This window comes from Pristiophorus japonicus, chromosome 8 (genome assembly GCF_044704955.1).
Source record: "Pristiophorus japonicus isolate sPriJap1 chromosome 8, sPriJap1.hap1, whole genome shotgun sequence".
Lineage (NCBI taxonomy): Eukaryota > Metazoa > Chordata > Chondrichthyes > Pristiophoridae > Pristiophorus > Pristiophorus japonicus.
In genome coordinates, this window is record NC_091984.1 from 19,383,797 (window position 1) to 19,403,688 (window position 19,892).

General features: G+C 44.7%; 1 protein-coding gene across 1 annotated transcript in view; it reads left to right on the top strand.

The window, feature by feature from the left end:
* LOC139268021 (calcium-activated chloride channel regulator 1-like) overlaps window positions 1-11,263 on the top strand; it is a 46,201-nt gene extending 34,938 nt beyond the window's left edge. Inside the window, exons 12-14 of the mRNA XM_070885998.1 lie at window positions 90-257; window positions 1,567-1,803; window positions 10,693-11,263. Coding sequence (XP_070742099.1) covers window positions 90-257; window positions 1,567-1,803; window positions 10,693-11,168 — 881 coding nt within the window. The 3' untranslated portion in view covers window positions 11,169-11,263. The remainder of the gene's footprint in view (window positions 1-89; window positions 258-1,566; window positions 1,804-10,692) is intronic.
* Window positions 11,264-19,892: the final 8,629 nt, after the last annotated feature.

Sequence of the window (19,892 nt, forward strand, 5' to 3'; positions counted from 1 at the left end):
GTACGACGTTATCATGGGGTGAATTAATTTTCTATACATTCAACCCTGTACTTGACAACTTAGGCCACTATTTGTCTTTTTATCGTTAGGTGCTGATGCTGTTCAAGATGATGGTATTTATTCTCGATACTTTACTCATTTCGGTGGGAACGGGAGATACAGCGTTAAAGTATCTGTCCAAGGAAAAGATGGAGTAACAAGACTAGCAGCCAGGACGCAAGGTCGTGCCATGTATATACCAGGATATGTACAAAATGGTAATGTATTGATGGATAAATGCTACATATTGAGAATTGCCTGTCTCTGCCACTGCCTCAGCCCATCTGCCAAAACCCTCATCCATGCCTTTGCCACCTTCAGACTTGACAATTCCAACGCTCTCTTGGACAACCTCTTTCCCTTCATCCTCCTTGAACTTCCCCTCATCCAAAGTTCTGCTGCCTGTATCCTATCCTGCACCAAGTCCCAATCGCTATTTACCCCTATCCTCACTGACTGACATTGGCTCCCTCAATGCCTCAAATTTAAAATTCTCGTCCTCGTGTTTAAATCAATCATAGCTTCGCACCTCCCGACCTCTTAATTCTTCTGACTGTGGCCTCTTGCGCATCACCCCTCCCCTCACTCCACCCCAGCATTGGCAGCTGTGCCTTCAACAACCGAGGCTCCATGTTCTGGAATTCACTCTTCACCTCCCTCTCCTTCATGAAGACCCTCATTAAAACCCACCTCGATTAGCAAGCTTTTGGCCATCCTTCAGCTTGGCATTAATTTCTTCATTATGACTCTGTGAAGCTGTTTTTCTATTTTAAAGGCATTACATAAATGCTTGTTCTTGTAGTGACAGTAGTGGCTATGACTATGGCTAGGGCACTGGACTAGGAACCCAACGGTCATGGGTTTAAATCTCACCATGATAAATTGTCAAGTAGAATCTCATAAATCTGTTATTTGTGGGCTAATACCAGACAAAATGGCCATGAAAACTGCTGGACTGTTATATCAAAAGAAACAACTTGTTCATTAATGCCACTGTGCTAGTGATCAATGCCCTCTGAAGTGGCCTAGCAAGACATTCAGTTGCAAGCCAATTGCTATGGCAGCTAGGGATGGGCAATAAGTGCAGCATTGCCCACATCCCAAGAACACATAAAAGCAATTTTATTCTTTTTGTAAGTTACAATCATTTCCACGAGATAAGTTCAGCTGCAGAATGTTCTTTGTCTCATTTGATCGGAACCTTCAAGGATAACAACCATTAGAGTCTTACCATCTACCCGAGCAAGCAGACAGATGTAACATCTCACAGCACCTCTGACAATGCACTAGTTCCTCAGTTCTGCAATTTAGTGTCAGCCTAGACTATGCCCTCAAGTCTGGTGTTGGAAAGTTTTATAAGGTTGAAGTTGGGATTGGAAAGTGACTGTTTGGTAGTCCATGGCCTAAAATCTGTGCTGTAGTGTGTCAGCACGCATATGTCCTACCTCCATCACAGAGTTGCTGATTAAAATAACCTTTTAACTGTTTTAATCCATTTCTGGAATGTATCCTTTGCTTTTCTTGTAGGCCAGATTCAACAGAACCCACCAAAGCCTCCAATCGTTGATGATGATTCTCAGGCAAAGTTGGGAAGCTTCAGCAGAGTCAAATCAGGGGGAACATGTATTGTAAGTCAGGTTCCTGCGGGACCTCTCCCTGACAAGTATCCACCGAGTAAAATTATGGATCTTAAAGCAACAATAGTTGAAGATAAAATACAACTGATTTGGACAGCACCAGGCGATGACTATGATCAAGGAAATGGTAACTTATATGATATTTTAGTTTGTACATTGTGAGTGATTCCATCACTGAGCTTTCAGTCCACTTTAGGACTGGGCACTCTCATAAAATATTTTATCATCGATCAATACCTTGTCAATTCGATGCAGTCACTTAGCTGGGGAGATATTTTCCTTACCTGCACATTTCTGATGTCATGAAACATTGAATTCATTTAGCATTTAAAAATAACCTTTATTTTAAATAGGTTAATGATAGCATTTTAGTCTGAACTCTTTAACCAGTGCACTGCAAACAGGAACAATTAAATTCGCTAAATGTCCTCATCAGCCTTTCAAAAGTCAAAGTAGTATTGGCTTTAAAGAAGTCCTGATTAATCTTTCCTTCTTGAAAATTTTCATTCCCACCTTGCCAGGCTTGGCAGCAAAGTTGAAGCCCATGGAATAAAAGGGACAGTGGCAGCCTGGATACGAAATTAGCTAAGTGACAGGAAACAGAGAGTAGTGGTGAACGGTTGTTTTTCGGACTGGAGGAACGTATAGAGTGGTGTTCCCCAGGGGTTGGTACTGGGACCACTGCTTTTCTTGATATATATTAATGACTTAGACTTGGGTGTACAGGGCACAATTTCAAAATTTGCAGATGACACAAAACTTGGAAGTATAGTGAACAGTGAGGAGGATAGTGATAGAATTCAAGAGCACATAGACAGGCTGGTGGACATGTAGCAGATGAAATTTAACGTAGAAAAGTGTAAAGTGATATATTTTGGTAGGAAGAACGAGGAGAGCCAATATAAACTAAAGGGTACAATTCTAAAGGGGGTGCAGGAACAGGGAGACCTGGGAGTAGAAAAGCAAAATACTGCAGATGCTGGAATCTGAAATAAAAACAGAAAATTATGGAAATACTCAGCAGGTCAGACAGCATCTGTGAAGTGAGAAACAGAGTAAAACGTTTCAGGTCAAGGACCCTTCGTCAGAACTGGAAAAAGTAACAGATTTTTAAGCAAGTGTAGAGGCAGGGAAAGGGGGAAGGGGAGCAAAGAACAAAAGGCAAAATCTGTGACAGGGTGGAAGGCAGAAGAGATTAAGAGACAAAAGGGATGATGGTGCAAGGCAAAAGGAGATGGTAATGGGACAAGTTAAGAAACAAAAGATGAGACTAGATAGGGTGTAAATAGAGATGGCAGAATCATCAACAGCTGCCGTGGGAAAGAGGAAAAAACAGAAAAAGCAAAGAAAAATAGGAGAGGTTATGGTTTGAAATTGTTGAACACGATGTTGAGTCCAGAAGGCTGTAAAGTGTCTAAATGAAAAATGAGATGCTGTTCCTCAAGCTTACCTGAGTGTATATGTGCACAAATTGTTGAAGGTGGCAGGGCAGGTTGAGAAATCGGTTAAAAAAGTATACAGGATCCTGGGCCTCATAAATAGAGGTATAGAGTACAAAAGCAAGGGAGTTACGATGAACCTTCATAAAACACTTGTTCGGCCTCAACTGGAGCATATTGTCCAATTCTGGGGGCCGCACTTTAAGAAGGATGTGAAGGCCTTAGAGAGGGTGCAGAAAGGATTTACAAGAATGGTTCCAGGGATGAGGGGCTTCATTTACGTGGATAAGCTAGGGTTGTTCTCCTTAGAGCAGCGAAGATTGAGAGGAGATTTGATAGATGTGTTCAAAACCATGAAGGGTCTGGATAGAGAGAGTGCGGTAGATAGAGAGAAACTGTTCCCATTCGCGGAAGGGTTGAAAACCAGAGGACATGAGGGGAAACATTATTACGCAGCGAGTGGTTAGGATCTGGAATGCACTGCCTGAAAGGGTGGTGGAGACAGATTCAATCGAGGCTTTCAAAAGGGAATTACCTAAGTACCCAAAGAAAAAATATTTGCAGGGCTATGGGGAAAGGGTGGGGGGCGGGGGGGGCAGTGGGACTAGCTGAAGTGTTCTTGCTGAGAACCAGCATGGGTTCAACAGGCTGAATGGCCTCCTTCTATGCTATAACCATTCTATGTTTCTATGATTCCTTGCTCCTTTCCAGTAGGCCTCAAATCCTTGCTAAGGTATCATTTCACAGGAGTCCTGCACTCTCGGGTTCTCACCCATGTGGCTATTACTCATGTGCAAATCTTGACAATAAGCATTGGCATGGGGCCAGCGCGACCAAGCCCTTTCCAATATCCACACATGTAAATTTCCAACAAATGTTGGATGACGATCAGCATTAGGAAATCTGACTTCATCATCCAAGGGTGATGTGATCAATTGTTGTACACTTACTGTTACACGTTTATGAATAACTAATAATTGACAAATTTGCTGGAGTTCTTTGAGGATGTAACGAATAGGGTAGATAAAGGGGAACCAATGGATGTGGTGTGTTTGGACTTTCAGAAGGTATTTGACAAGGTGACACATAAAAGGTTACTGCACAAGATAAGAGTTCATGGGGTTGGGGGTAATATATTAGCATGGATAGAGGATTGGCTAACTAACAGAAAACAGAGAGTTGGGATAAATGTTTCATTCTTGAGTTGGCAACCAGTAACCAGTGGGGTGCCGCAGGGATCAGTGCTGGGACCCCAACTATTTATAATCTATATTAACGACTTGGAAGAGGGGACTGAGTGTAATGTAGCCAAGTTTGCTGATGATACAAAGATGGGAGGAAAAGCAATGTGTGAGGAGGACACAAAAAATCTGCAAAGGGACATAGACAGGCTAAGTGAGTGGGCAAAAATTTAGCAGATGGAGTATAATGTTGGAAAGTGTGAGGTCATGCACTTTGGCAGAAAAAAAAATCAAAGAGCAAGTTATTATTTAAATGGAGAAAGATTGCAAAGTGCCGCAGTACAGCGGGACCTGGGGATTCTTGTGCAAGAAATGCAAAAGGATAGGATGCAGGTACAGCAAGTGATCAGGAAGGCCAATGATATCTTGGCCTTTATTGCAAAGGGGGTGGAGTATAAAAGCAGGGAAGTCTTGTTACAGCTATATAAGGTATTGGTGATGCCATACCTGGAATACTGTGTGCAGTTTTGGTTTCCATATTTACGAAAGGATATACTTGCTTTGGAGGCAGTTCAGAGATAAGTTCACTAGGTTGATTCCGGGGATGAGGGGCTTGACTTATGAGGAAAGGTTGAGTAGGTTGGGTCTGTACTCAATGGAACTCAGAAGAATGAGAGGTGATCTTATCGAAACGTATAAGATTATGAGCGGGCTTGACAAGGTGGAAGCAGATAGGATGTTTCCACTGATGGGGGAGACTAGAACTAGAGGGCATGATCTTAGAATAAGGGGCTGCCCATTTAAAACAGAGATGAGGAGAAATTTCTTCTCTCAGAGGGTTGTAAATCTGTGGAATTCACTGCAGAGAACTGTGGAAGCTGGGACATTGAATAAATTTAAGACAGAAATAGACAGTTTCTTAAACGATAAGGGGATAAGGGGTTATGGGGAGCGGGCGGGGAAGTGGAGTTGAGTCCATGATCAGATCAGCCATGATCTTATTGAATGGCGGAGCAGGCTCAAGGGGCCGTATGGCCTACTCCTGTTCCTATTTCTTATGTTCTACCTCAGCCCAGATCAGGGATCAAACTTGGAACCTTCCTGGTCTGAACTGGTCAGCTAGTCACTGGATAAACTTAGCCATTGGGAAACCCTTCAGTCATCTCTTTTCATCCAATAAAAAATCCCCAACGTAGGTCCAGAATTTCCGGTGGGTAATAACAACGAACGAACAGCATTCGCTGTTATTACCCCTTTGAAGCTGTCCGCAACTTTAGGATTTAGCTCATGTGCATCCTAACGCAAAAACCCTGAAGTTGCGGTCAGTCATTCATTGCTCCGCCACTGACTGTGTTGTGTCCCCACACCCCTGCCCCCCCCCCCCCCCCCCCCCACCCCCAGCAGGAATATCGCTGTTAAATACCCCATTAAAAGTTAGAACTTGTTGGATTAGGTGTAACTGGAGTTTTAACAGCATAGTGGCTGCGAACCAAACGTTAACTCTCTGAAAAGAAATATTTAATATAGTGGAGAGTCAAATTTCTCCACTTTAATAGGAATTACAATTTTTAAGAAACTTTTTCAAAAAATTATATTTTTTTAAAGTTTGGTCATGTGTATTTCAAGTTTACCTTTTCCCCATGTGAGAGCCAAAATCTTTGTTTTGCTCTTTAACATCTTTAAAAAGTCAGAATAAAAGTCACGAAAGTAACAGCCCATGCGATCCAGCACAAAGTGGGAAGTTGGATCCAAAATTGTCTCAGAGGCAGGAAGCAGAGGGTAATGGTTGATGGGCCTTAAACTAATTAGAGGGGGGGAGGAGGATTCAGGTGGGCAAAAATTTTAAAAGTCAAAGAGTAATGAGAAGGCAATAGAGCAGGGTAGCACTGGGGGAAATGATAACCACAGCGTGACAGGAAGGGACAGAATGTATAAACATAAAGCTGAATCAGAAAGTGGGGTCAAAGCAGGAAAAAATGGTTAAAAAAACATTATAAGCTCTTTATCTGAATGCACGTAGCATTCGTAACAAAATAAATGAGTTCACGGCACAAATAGATACAAGTGGGTATGATCTGATAGCCATTACAGAGACGTGGTTGCAAGGTGACCAGGACTGGGAACTAAATATTCAGGGGTATTTGACAATTCGGAAGGACAGACAGAAAGGAAAAGGAGATGGGGTAGCACTGCTAATAAAGGATGAGATCAGAACGTTAGTGAGAAACAATATTGACTTAGAAGATCAAGATGTTGAATCAATTTGGGTGGAGATAAGGAATAATAAAGGAAAAAAGTCACTGATCGGAGTAGTCTATAGGCCCCCTAACAGTAGCTACACTGTTGGATGGAGTATACATCAAGAAATAATGGAGGCTTGTAATAAAAGAATGGCAATAATCATGGGCAATTTTAACCTTCATATTGATTGGACAAAGCAATTTGGCCAGGTACCTTGAGGAAGAATTGATAAAGTGTATCCAGGATAGTTTCCTTGAACAGTACATTGTGGAACCAACCAGGGAGCAGGCTATCTTAGATCTGGTACTGTGTAATGAGACAGGATTAATAAATGATCTCGTAGTAAAAGATCCTCTAGGAATGAGTGACCATAATATGGTTGAATTTCAAATTCAATTGGAGGGTGAGAAAGTTGATTCTCAAACCAGTGTCCTTAGCTTAAATAAAGGAGACTACAAAGGTATGAGGGCAGAGTTGGCTACAGTGGACTGGGAAAATAGATTTAATATGGGACGGTTGCTGAGCATTGGCAGACATTTAAGGAGATATTTCATAACTCGCAACATAAATATATCCCAATGAGAAGGAAAAACTGTAAGAGAAGGGATAACCATCCGTGGCTAACTAAGGAAATAAGGGATGGTATCAAATTGAAAACAAGGGCATACAATGTGGCCAAGACTAGTGGAAGGCCAGAGGATTGGGAAACTTTTAAAAGCCAGCAAAGAAGGATTAAAAAATGATAAAGATAGGGAAGATAGATTATCAAAGTAAACGAAATATAAAAATAGATAGCAAGAGTTTCTACAGGCACATAAAAAGGAAGAGAGTGGCTAAAGTAAATGTTGGTCCCCAAGAGGATGAGACTGGGGAATTAATAATGGAGAACAGGGAAATGGCTGAGACGTTGATCAAATATTTTGTATCGGTCTTCACGGTAGAAGATACTAAAAATATCTTAATCATGGATAATCAAGGGGCTATAGGGAGGGAGGAACTTAATACAATCACTATCACTAATGAAGTAGTACTCGGTAAAATAATGGGACTAAAGGCGGACAAGCCCCCTGGACCTGATGGCTTTCATCCTAGGGTCTTAAAAGAAGTAGCTGTAGAGATCGTGGATACATTGGTTGTAATCTACCAAAATTCCCTGGATTCTGGGACGATCCCAGTGGATTGGAAAACCACAAATGTAACGCCCCTATTTAAAAAAAGGAGGCAGACAAAAAGCAGGAAACTATAGACCAGTTAGCCGGACATCTGTTGTAGGGAAAATGCTGGAGTGTATTATTAAGGAAGCAGTAGCGGGTCATTTGGAAAAGCATAATCCAATCAAGCAGAGTCAGCATGGTTTTATGAAAGGGAAATCATGTTTGACAAATTTGCTGGAGTCCTTTGAGGATGTAATGAGCAGGATGGATAAAGGGGAACTAGTGGATGTGGTGTATTTGGATTTCCAAAAGGCATTCGATAAGGTGCCACATACTGCACAAGATAAAATTTCATGGGGTTGGGAGTAATATATTAGCAAGGATAGAGGATTGGCTAACTAACAGAAAACAGAGAGTCACGTTAAATGGGTCATTTTCCGGTAGGCAAACAGTGACTAGTGGGGTGCCGCAGGGATTGGTGCTGGGTCCTCAACTATTTACAATCCATATAAATGACTTTGATGAAGGAACCAAGTGTAATGTATCCATGTTTGCTGATGATACAAAGCTAGGTGGGAAAGTAAGCTGTGAGGAGTCCACAAAGAGCCTGCAGATGGATATAGACAGGCTAAGTGAGTGGGCAAACATTTGGCAGATGGAGTATAATGTGGTAAAATGAGAAGTTATCCACTTTGGTTGGAAAGAAAAAAAGCAAATTATTATTTAAATGGGGAGAGATTACAAAATGCTGATGTATAGAGGGATTTGGGGTCCTAATACATGAAACACAAAAAGTTAACATGCAGGTATAGCAAGTAATTAGGAAGGCAAATGGAATGTTGCTAGGGGGATGGAGTATAAAAGTAGGGAAATCCTGCTACAATTGTACAGGGTATTAGTGAGGCCATACCTAGAGTACTGCATACAGTTTGGGTCTCCGTATTTAAGAAAGGATATACTCACATTGGAGGCTGTTCAGTGAAGATTCACGAGGTTGATTCCTGAGATGAAGGGATTGTTTTATGAAGAAAGGTTGAGCAGGTTGGGCCTATACTCATTGGAGTTTAGAAGAATGAGAGGTGATCTTATTGAAACGTATTAGATTCTGAGAGGGCTTGACAGGGTAGATGCAGAGAGAATGTTTCCCCTGTGGGGGAATCTAGAACTAGAGGGCTTAGTTTCAGAATAAGGGGTCCACCATTTAAAACGGAAATGAGGAGGAATTTCTTCGCTCAGAGGGTCGTGAATTTTTGGAATTCTCTACCCCAGAGAGTGGTGGAGGCTGGGTCATTGAATATATTTAAGGTGAAGATAGACAGATTTTTGTATGATAAGGGAGTCAAGCGTTATGGGGTGTGGGCAGGGAAGTGGAGTTGAGGCCAAGATCACATCAGCCATGATCGTATTGAATGGCAGAGCAGGCTCGAGGGCCAAATGGCCTACTCCTGCTCCTATTTCTTATGTTCTTATGTTCTATGGAATTCCCACCAAACTGCACTGATCTCAACTGCACGTCGAAAAGACAAGCTTCTCGCCACAGATTGCCAGATCTTTTGGGGCAGCTTTCTTCAGGGCCAACAGCGAACGGCATCGCTTCACCGCTGACTGCAGATTATGGGCCATAAAGTCAGGTGTCGATAATGTAATGATGAATATGATGCGAGGCTCTTTCTGCTCTTACCGTTCCCAAACAGAGGGAAAAAACTGGTTTCACAAACACTACTTCTTGAAGTCTGTGCCCTTTGGCATCATTCTTGTGCTCTTAAATATTTATTTTAAAATTGAGTGTTGATTATTCAACTAGCAGAACTACCTAGTATGAGTCCAACAGTGTGAAGGCATGGAATTATCATCAGTTGATACATAGTCATTAACACAGTGCCTCAGCTTAAACTATGGATATAATGATCAGGAAGAAAAAGACAACAGAAGAGGAGGAAGTGTAACGGTCTACATTCGAGATGGTTTGGCAATAACTGATTTAATATCCATGGGGAAGGCTGTGTTGTACTATTTTCACCCACCTGATTTTCTTTTCTATTATCTTCAATGAAAAAGTGCATCAGGCAGGATGTAAAACGGGCTACCGATTTGCTATTGCCCCACAACGGCAATGTCCTCTTTAAATATACAGGTTGGGCTCCGATATCGTAATCGGGGATCTAACCTGCCATTTTACCCTGAGGCCTGATGGTGGAGCAGTGATTGCTTCCCCGCCAGGCCGAACCTGTTGGGAACACCATCCGGGGCTAGATGAGCCACAGCAGGGTAAGTATTTTTTTCTAGTATTCTTGTGGGACAGGAGGAGCTGGAGTGCTCAATATTTCCTTATTGGGCCGGACCTCGGCTTTTCCCTTCCTCCCTTGTCAGGGATTCCCTTTTCATGGCCTTCAATTGAGGCCTCCTGCTACCCAAATTCCTGCGCCCACTTGCCAGCCAGGCAATGGCTCCTGCTGGGTTTGGGCGGGAGGCTGATCTTGCATATGTAAATGAGGTATAAGAGCTAAAATCTTTCCGGGCCTCAGCATGTGAGTTTGTTGCTCGCCATGCAATACCCGCACCTACGCCGCCCCTCCTCCCCCCATCACGTACCTGTACCTATCCCTGCCTGAGCTAAGATTGAGTTCAGATCTCAAGGGGGTCCTATTCTTACTTCCCTGGGTTACACTATTCTGTAATTATATATTGGGCACTATGGGCACACTTCTGAACATAAGGCAGTCAGACCACTTAGTACCACTGTATCTCAGAGAATACGTAAGATAGACTCAAAATTGTAATGGGGGCATTCAAAAACTGAATGAATGTTATAATGGGAGAGTCCAACTTAGATGACGTTTTTGGGCTGTATGGCCTTTTCTTAGGTTCTCAATTCAGTTCTTTCACACCATTGGCTTCACTCAATTATTTGAACAAATCCCATAGTGTGCAAGAGGGTAATTTCAAGAACCTAAGTGACACAATAACTTGCATTCACATTTTTTGTTTCTCTTTTTTTTAGCTTCCTACTACGAAATAAGGTTGAGCAAAAACTTTCCACAACTGAAAGATGACTTTCAAAGTGCTCAAAGAGTAAACACCACAGGCTTGAAGCCAAAGGCTGCTAACTCGGAGGAAACATTTATGGTATCTGAGAATATCGAGTTGAAAAATGGGACCTTCATCTACTTTGCAGTTCGTGCAGTTGATAAAGAGAACCAAACTTCTGAGTTGTCAAATATAGCACAGGCTGCTTTGATTTTACTCCCTATAGTCCCAACGAATCCACCTACGCCACCTGAACCATCTCAGCCACCCAGTCCATCTAACCCAACCAGCCCACCGAACTCATCTCTGCAACCTAGTAAACCCATAATATTTAACATTGCAACAATTCTTCTGATAGCTGGTGCTGCTGTAATTGTTGTTGCCCTGATAATTGCCATCAGCGTGTGTGTTTTGGTTAACAGAGGTCATAAGAAAGTGTCACCCAGTTAGGAAACGTACTAGCTACAGCAAGATATAATTGGTGACTCTTGATTTTAATCTAATTATTCAGAGACAACAACAAAAGTCACCCAAGTTCAATTTGTAACACCGTAATTTAACTTGTGTGAAGATAAACAATTGGCCGATGTTGGGCTGAGACTCTGTCATATTTGACATAAATAGTTTTAAACCCAACTTGTGCAATATAAATAGATGAGTAAAGTATATTCCATCTAAAACGTCTGGTAGAATCCCATTGAGTTGTTCTGTGCTATTTGACCATTTGTTGATTCAAGTATATTTTCAATTCTTTGCATTTGGGTCTAATTATCCTCTCTGTATTTCGGATCTAATGTTATTTCTGCTTAGGCAAATTAATTTTGCAACCAACATAAATATGGTCTTGTTTGGGGTGGGCAGAGGCTCTGGCAAGACCACTTGGAACTACCAAATTAAAACTGGGACCTGCTGTTTTTGGATCCCAACCTAATTCCCGGTTCTTCTGGAACACTTAATTCCACTTGAAGAACGGCCATTTAGATGATATACCTGCGAGAGGTGAGCTCCCACAGAGTCGAGTCAGTGCCTTCAGAAGACAAAAGAGGGGTGGAAACTGGAACAAGAGAATTTCTTCGTTAAAAAATATATATTCTGCAGCATCTCTGCTAAATCTGCTGCCAATGCAAATGCCAAAATATCTAAGCGATGTAATGTTATTTCCTTAAGTTTCACAATTCTGTCTCATCGTCCTCTGTTTCACTGTGGAGAAAATCAACAAATCAAAAAACACTGGTTCATCTCATTTATACCTGACTTTGCATCCAAACATGCACAGCCCATTCCTATCATCAGTAATAATGGGCCCAAGTTTCGGGCCGCGCCTAAAACGGCGCCCGTTTTTCATGCCAGAAAGTGCGCCTAAAAAAAAAACGTACCTATTCTCCGGCTCCCTGCAGGTCCTCTGGAGCTGGGTGCAGTGCAGCACGAGCTGTAGGGGGCGGAGCCAGGTCCCTGCGCTGAAAACAGTGCCAGGACCTCTGCACATGCGCGCTACAGTGGGCGCGCATGTGCAGTAGCTCCAGGCACCCAAAACTGTGGGAGGGGCCCGAAGCACGCAGCCCCTAGCCCTAGCCGAATGGCCTCACTGGGGCTGCGTCGATAAGGCTCCTCCCACCCAACCGGACCCGACCCGACCTCCGCTCTTCCCCCCCCCCCCCCACCGGACCTCCGCGACTCGACCTCTGCTTCCCTCCACCCCCCCCCCCACCCCCACGGCGACCCGACCCCCGCCCCACCCCGGAGACCCGACCTCCGCTCCCCCCCCTCCCCGGACCTCCGTGACTCCCCCCCCCCCCCAGACCTCCGCGACTCTCCTCCCCCGGACCTCCGCGACCGCCCCCCCCCCCCCCCCCCGAGACCCGACGCCACCTACCTGTAAATCCAGCCCGAAGTCTTGGGCCTTTCTCCCCCCCTTCTCTCCTTCCCCCCGCCTCCTTTCCCCATCTCCCTCCTTCCCTCCTCCCCCCCTCCTCTCCTCCCTTCTCTCTCCTTCCCTTTCTCCCTCCTCTCTCCTTCCCCCCCCCCACTATCCTTCCCTCCCCCTCTCTCCTTCCCTCCCTCCTCTCTCCTCCCATCCCTCCTCTCCCCTTCCCTCCCTCCCTCCCTCCTCTCTCCTTCCCTCCCTCCCTTCTCTCTCCTCCCTCCCTCCTCTCCTCCCTCCTTCCTCTCTCCTTCCCTCCCTCCATCCTCTCTCCTTCCCTCCATCCTCTCTCCTTCCCTCCCTCCATCCTCTCTCCCTTCTTCCCCTCTCTCCCCCCTTCTCCCCCTCTCCACCCCCTTCTCCTCCCCCCCAACCCCCTCCTCCTTCCCTCCCTCCTCTCTCCTTCCCTTCCTCCTCTCTCCTTCCCTCCCTCCATCCTCTCTCCTTCCCTCCCTCCATCCTCTCCCATCCCCCCTCCTCCTCCCCCCCCCACCTCACCCTCCACCCCCCTCTACCTCCTTCCTCCCCCTCTCCCCCCCCACCCCCCTTCTCCCTCTCCCCTCGCTGTCAGAAACACACACACAGACAGAGAGATAGAGACACTGACAGAGACACACTGGGGGGGCTGTCCCAGCACGCCGTTGGAGGACTCCCGGTGCTGCAGTAAAAAATGTTTTCTTAATTAATTTTTTTAATTTTTTTTATTTTTTATTAATTTTTTTTGATTTATTGATGTATTTATCATTTATTATTGATGATGGCTCTTTATTTGTAAAACTGAAGTGTTTAATGTTTGTAAACTTCCCTTTAAACGCCCCCGCCCTCCCCGTTCCCTATGCCTAATTTGTAACCTACGCCTGATTTTCTAAAGTTTAGACAAGGTTTTTTTCGAACGTACAAAAATCTTCACTTACTCCATTCTAAGTTAGTTTGGAGTAAGTTTTCACTGCCTAAACTTTGAAAACAGGCGTAAGTGGCCGGACACGCCCCCTTTTGAAAAAAAAATTCTGTTCCAAAGTGAAACTGTTCTAACTGACTAGAACTGGAGCAGACTAAATGCCGAGAATTCAAATTTCTAAGATACTCCATTCTAAACCAGTTGCTCCAAAAAAAACAGGAGCAACTCAGGCCAAAACTTGGCCCTAATGTCTCTACTAATCTTGTGCAGTTATTGGTGTAATTTCAGTACTGAAATAAACTGTGTATGAAATAAATAGTTTAGACTTTTCTTTAATAAAGAGTATCTGATTTGCAATATTGTTGCGGAGTTAATTTCTTCCACATATTCCATTAATGTCATTTTCAGTGTGAACGTGGAGCTGCTGTTGGTTTAACATTGTTTTTAGGAGGGGCTGCATCTTCTATATTCCTTGATTCTATAGAACAGAAAATACAAATAAATAAGGAAGATAATGAATGCTGATGAAAAGAAGATGTATGTGGTGACCAACTGCTCGGTCAAAAAGCTAGATTTAAGGAGAGACTGAAGGATTTAGGATGGGAATTCCAATGTGCGAGGCCTAGGCAGCTCAAGACATGGCCACCACTGGTGGGGCGAAGGGAGGGGACAAGAGGGCAGAGTCAAAGATGGAAAGTTTAAGAGAGGGAGGTTGTAGCAGAAGATTACAGAGTTAGGGAAGGGTGAAGTCATGGAGGGATTTGAACACACGTTTGAGAATTTCAAATGTGTGGCACTGGGAGATTGTGAGTCAGTTGTGAGAATAGTGAAGACAAGGCGATGGGCGAGCAGGACTTGGTATGGGATAGGATACAGGCAGCAGAGTTTTGGATGGGGTGTAATTCATGGAGAATGGAAAGCTGACCAGGAGAGCATAGGAATGTTCCAGTCAGGAGATGATAAAGGTGTTATGTCTCAAATAAAGCAATGTGACTGAATACTGTAGACTTGAGTAAGTGTGATCTTAGTCTCTTTATTCTGACTCCAGAGTGCTGGCACAGCAGGGGAGGTCTGCTTATATACAGTGCTCCCAAGGAATGCTGGGATCCCTTGGGACTCCAACAGATGCGCCCTCTGGTGGTGATAAAATGCCAGTTCCAAGGCATTGAATACATAACATCACTCCCCTCCCCAAAGTCAATTGTACACTTATTTACAGGGTGAGACAATCTGGAGCTTTCCGCTCCCTAGTCGATCGTCTCGGTACAAACACAGGTGCAGGTGAGTTGGTTGGGCCTTCGCTGGACTGCTGCTGTACAGCTGGCCTTGCTGGGCTGCTGGGGATGATGAGTTCAGCTTCGTGGTCAACCGTGATGTCGGTTGCCACTTGTATGTGTATCGGAGGGTCGAAGTTGGTGGTATCCTCTTCAGGTTGCTCGTGGCTGTCTGTGAATCGTAGTTTGGTTTGGTCCAAATGCTTTCTGCAAGTTAGTCCATTTGCAAGTTTGACCTCAAACACCCTACTCCCTTCTTTGGCTATGACAGTGCTAGCAAGCCATTTGGGATCATGTCCATAGTTGAGTACAAATACAGGGTCATTGACTTCAATATCGCGTGACAAATTTGCGCGATCATGGTCCATGCTTTGTTGATGCCGCCTGCTCTTGACATGATCATGGAGATCAGGGTGGACTAGAGAGAGCCTTGTTTTGAGTGCCCTTTTCATGAGCAATTCGGCAGGGGGAACTCCGGTGAGCGAGTGGAATCTTGTGCGGTAGCTGAGCAGGACTCGGGACAGGTGGGTCTGCAGGGAGCCCTCCGACACTCGTTTCAACCTTTGCTTGATGGTTTGGACTGCCCGTTCTGTCTGGCCGTTAGATGTGGGCTTGAATGGGGCAGATGTGACGTGCTTGATCCCATTGCAGGTCATGAATTCCTTGAATTCAGCGCTGGTGAAGCACAGCCCATTGTCGCTGACAAGGACATCATGGCAAACATGGCTCATAGGCTCTCGATGGTGGCAGTGGCTGTGCTTACAGACATTATTACACACTCAATCCATTTTGAATAAGCATCCACAACAACCAAAAACATTTTGCCTAGAAACGGGCCAGCGAAGTCAACATGGATCCTAGACCACGGTTTGGAGGGCCATGACCACAAACTTAGCGGTGCCTCACTGGGTGCATTGCTCAGTTAAGAGCAAGTGTTGCATTGGCGCACGCAAGACTCCAAATCTGAGTCGATGCCGGGCCACCACACATGGGATCTGGCTATAGCTTTCATCATTACTATGCCTGGGTGGGTACTGTGTAGGTCGCGTATGAACATTTCCCTGCCTTTCTTAGGCAAAACCACGCGATTACCCCACAAAAGACAGTCCGCCTGTATGGCCATTTCGTCTTTGCACTGCTGGAACGGCTTGATCTCTTCATGCATCTCCACTGGGACGCTGGACCAGCTTCCATGGAGGACACAGTTTTTTACAAGGGACAGTAAAGGATCCCGGCTGGTCCAGGTCCTGATCTGGTGGGCCGTAACGGGTGACTTTTCGTTTTCAAATGCATTCATCATCAAGAGCAAGTCTGCAGGCTATGCTATTTCCACCCCGGTGGTGGACAATGGTAGCCGACTGAGAGCATCAACGCAGTTCTCTGTGCCTGGCCTGTGGCGAATTTCATAGTTATATGCAGACAGCGTGAGTGCCCATCTTTGGATGCGAGCAGAGGCATTGGTATTAATACCTTTGCTCTCTGAGAGTAGCGATGCAGGCGGCTTATGGTCAGTTTCAGCAGCAGCTGGGCTGAGGAAGAGGTAGAAGCGGGTGATGTTACTGAGGTGGATGTAGGTGATCTTTGTGCTGGAGGGTTTAAGGGCTCAGAAGCTCAGTTTGGGATCAAATAGGACTATGAGGTTGCAAACAGTCAGGGATTGAGAAAGGTGGCGGAGAGATAGATCTAGTTGCCATCAGCGTACATGTGGAAGCTGACCCCATTTCTGCAGATGAAGTCACCCAGAACAACATGCAGATTAGGAAGAGGACGGGGCTAAGGATGATTTGTGGGGTCAAGGATGGCTCCTTGGGGAATCCCTGAAGTAATGCTGGGAGGAGAAAACATTGATCGAGACAGTTGAGCATATGAAACTTCGCTCTCATTGTCCAAGTACATATGACTACCAAGATTACTGGTTGAGATTTGTATACAAATGTGTATTCAGATTGTTTTGTTATCCATTCAAGCTCGCAGGTATGGGCTACTATGGACAGCAATAGACAGGCAATGCAATTGGGGCCATAGTCCACAATGGACACCCAATGGGCAGCAAAGAGCATTGTGCAACACCACTTTTAATGGCTAGCATGTGGGGCGTGATGTGCAGCAATTTGATCATGACTTCAAAAGCTCTAGATGGAGAACTTTCTTCGAGCAGAGTTCATATTGCTGCTATTTCTGCTTAACACCTACCTGTCACCCACCCCTCAGACCACAGTGTTGCAGAGGTATCCTAGTTTTGCGGAACATAGGATCGGAAGTAGCTAGTCAGCCCCTCAAGCCTGTTTTGCCATTCAATTAGATCATAGCTGATCTGTACCTTAACTTCATTTACATGCCTTTGGTCCATATCCCTTGATACCCTCATCCAACAAAAAATTATCAATCTCAATCTTGAAAATTTCAATTGACCCAGAACACACAACCTTTACGAATTTCCACTCCCCTTTGTGTGAAAAAATGCTTCCTGATTTCACACCTATCTGATCTAGCTCGAATTTTGTGATCAGGCCCTCTTGTTCTGGATTTCCCCTCTGGAGGAAGTGGCTCCTCTGTACAGGTATATACCTGACCGAATCCGTTCATCATTTTAAAGGCCTCGATTAGATCATCCCCAATGTTCTAAACTCGAGGGTATACAAACCAAGTTTATGCAAGCCGTCCTCATAAACCATCATTCATTATATGTTTGATGTCTCCTATTGTCTCTTGCTAATAACTTTTTTGCTCTTTAACCATCTCGAATTAAGCACTTTACAGGTCATTACATTTATTTCCCTGTGTGGAAGTGGGGAAGAAATTTGTGTAGCTCCAGAAACCAATGCGAAGTGTGAGATGCTCCTGGAATGTGAACTGAAGAGATCGGCCTGAGCCTTGCTGCAAACCGGGCCTCGGGCCTTATTTCTACAAAGCAGACGAGCTGTGGATGCCAATTGGCCAGATTTGATGCCGAGCCGTCCCTGGGAGGCGAGCGGTGGTTGTGGGGAGCCTGAGTTGGCAGTGGCCCGCAGTACTGTTGCGGAGCCAGGAGGAGCGCTCTTCCTCCTTTTGCCTCCATATAAAGGTACATAAGTTTTAAAAAAAGCCAACTTTAATGCAGATCCGCAAAACCTGTGCGGAGACTGCGCACAGTGTGCTGCACCAGGTTATGCCGAATTTAGGAGCGGGGGTCCCAAAAGAGGCATTTGGGACCCTGATTTGCATTTTCAATAAGAACATAAGAACATAAGAATTAGGAACAGGAGTAGGCCATCCAGACCCTCGAGCCTGCTCCGCCATTCAACAAGATCATGGCTGATCTGGCCGTGGACTCAGCTCCACTTACCCGCCCACTCCCCGTAACCCTTAATTCCCTTATTGGTTAAAAATCTATCTATCTGTGACTTGAATACATTCAATGAGCTAACCTCAACTGCTTCCTTGGGCAGAGAATTCCACAGATTCACAACCCTCTGGGAGAAGAAATTCCTTCTGAATTCAGTTTTAAATTGGCTCCCCCGTATTTTGAGGCTGTGCCCCCTAGTTCTAGTCTCCCCGACCAGTGGAAACAACCTCTCTGCCTCTATCTTGTCTATCCCTTTCATTATTTTAAATGTTTCTATAAGATCACCCCTCATCCTTCTGAAGTCCAACGAGTAAAGACCCAGTCTACTCAATCTATCATCATAAGGTAACCCCCTCATCTCCGGAATCAGCCTAGTGAATCGTCTCTGTACCCCCTCCAAAGCTAGTATATCCTTCCTTAAGTAAGGTGAACAAAACTGCACGCAGTACTCCAGGTGCGGTCTCACCAATACCCTATACAGTTGCAGCAGGACCTCCCTGCTTTTGTACTCCATCCCTCTCGTAATGAAGGCCAACATTTTCAAGTAGGCTTAACATCTGTTTCAGATTGGTGCCCTGGACAACTGGGAGTTGCTGGCTTTCAATTTGGCAACCGGCGCATTTTTGGGGAAGATCGGGCATGAGACATCGCGCCAGAAAATTGTTTCTTACCCCAAAGCTAATTTTTCATACAGGTAAAGGGGCGTGACAGCGACCAATTTCTAACCATTCCCCCCCCCCCCCCCCACTCCACACACAATTTGTGGGTGTGTTTTTCCTCCTGTTCTCCTTGTTCTATTTCTTTTTAAGTGCTGGAATGTGAACGCAGAATGAGAGAGGTAAACATTTTAGCGGCCTTTCGAAGGCAGCCAGAGAGGTAACTGGGCAAAATGGTTTTGCAAGAGAATTGCAGCCTCAGGGCTTCAATGGGAAATGGAGAGGGTTGGGGAACAAGTAATAATCCAGGGTCAGGGAATGCATGGTTCGTGAGGAGAAGGAACTGGCAGTAACTCTGACCCCAGGAAATTTACAACCTTGCAAAATATTCCAGCTGCCACTGACTTTGCCCGAATGATCTCACCTGTGGAGAACCTAAGTTATCAGATTGTGCAACTGATGCTGATTTGTAGATAATGTTATCTGAAGGTCAAAACATAGCCATTGAACCTAAATACTTACAGCTGTATCGTAAGGAATATCACACATTAACTTTTAAATGAGGGTTTAATGTTAGTGACCAATTTATATAGGTAAAAAAAACATAATTGCAGTCTGACATTCACGGGCAAAAACTGGTGGGCTCAGAGTTCCTCCGGTCACTATATGTTCTGGGACGGACACGTTGTGTATGCAATAACTGTTAGACTGAGTACTGTTTAACTCCAAGAGGTATGACCTTGGCTCTGCTTTATTAAGGCCCAAAGTGATTAATATACAAAATGGCTGGCCTTTTATACATGGGCTGCACACACGTGCGTACAGCCCCATGGCCTTCAACAGTGACGCCATCTAGTGGCTAGTGATCTCAAAAGTACACACATGACACACGTCGAGAGCGAATTTCAACTGCCGGCTGCCTGTTTCTGGACAGCAGTTGAAAATTGGGGGAGGGGATCTTCGACCCAGCCCCATTGACACTCAAGACCCACCTGATGCAATGTTCAGGTGGGCCTGTAAATATGCGAGCAGCACGCCAGCCTTTATTGGGTTTGAATATGCTTGAATATGCATATTTCTGAATTATTTTTAAACAAATT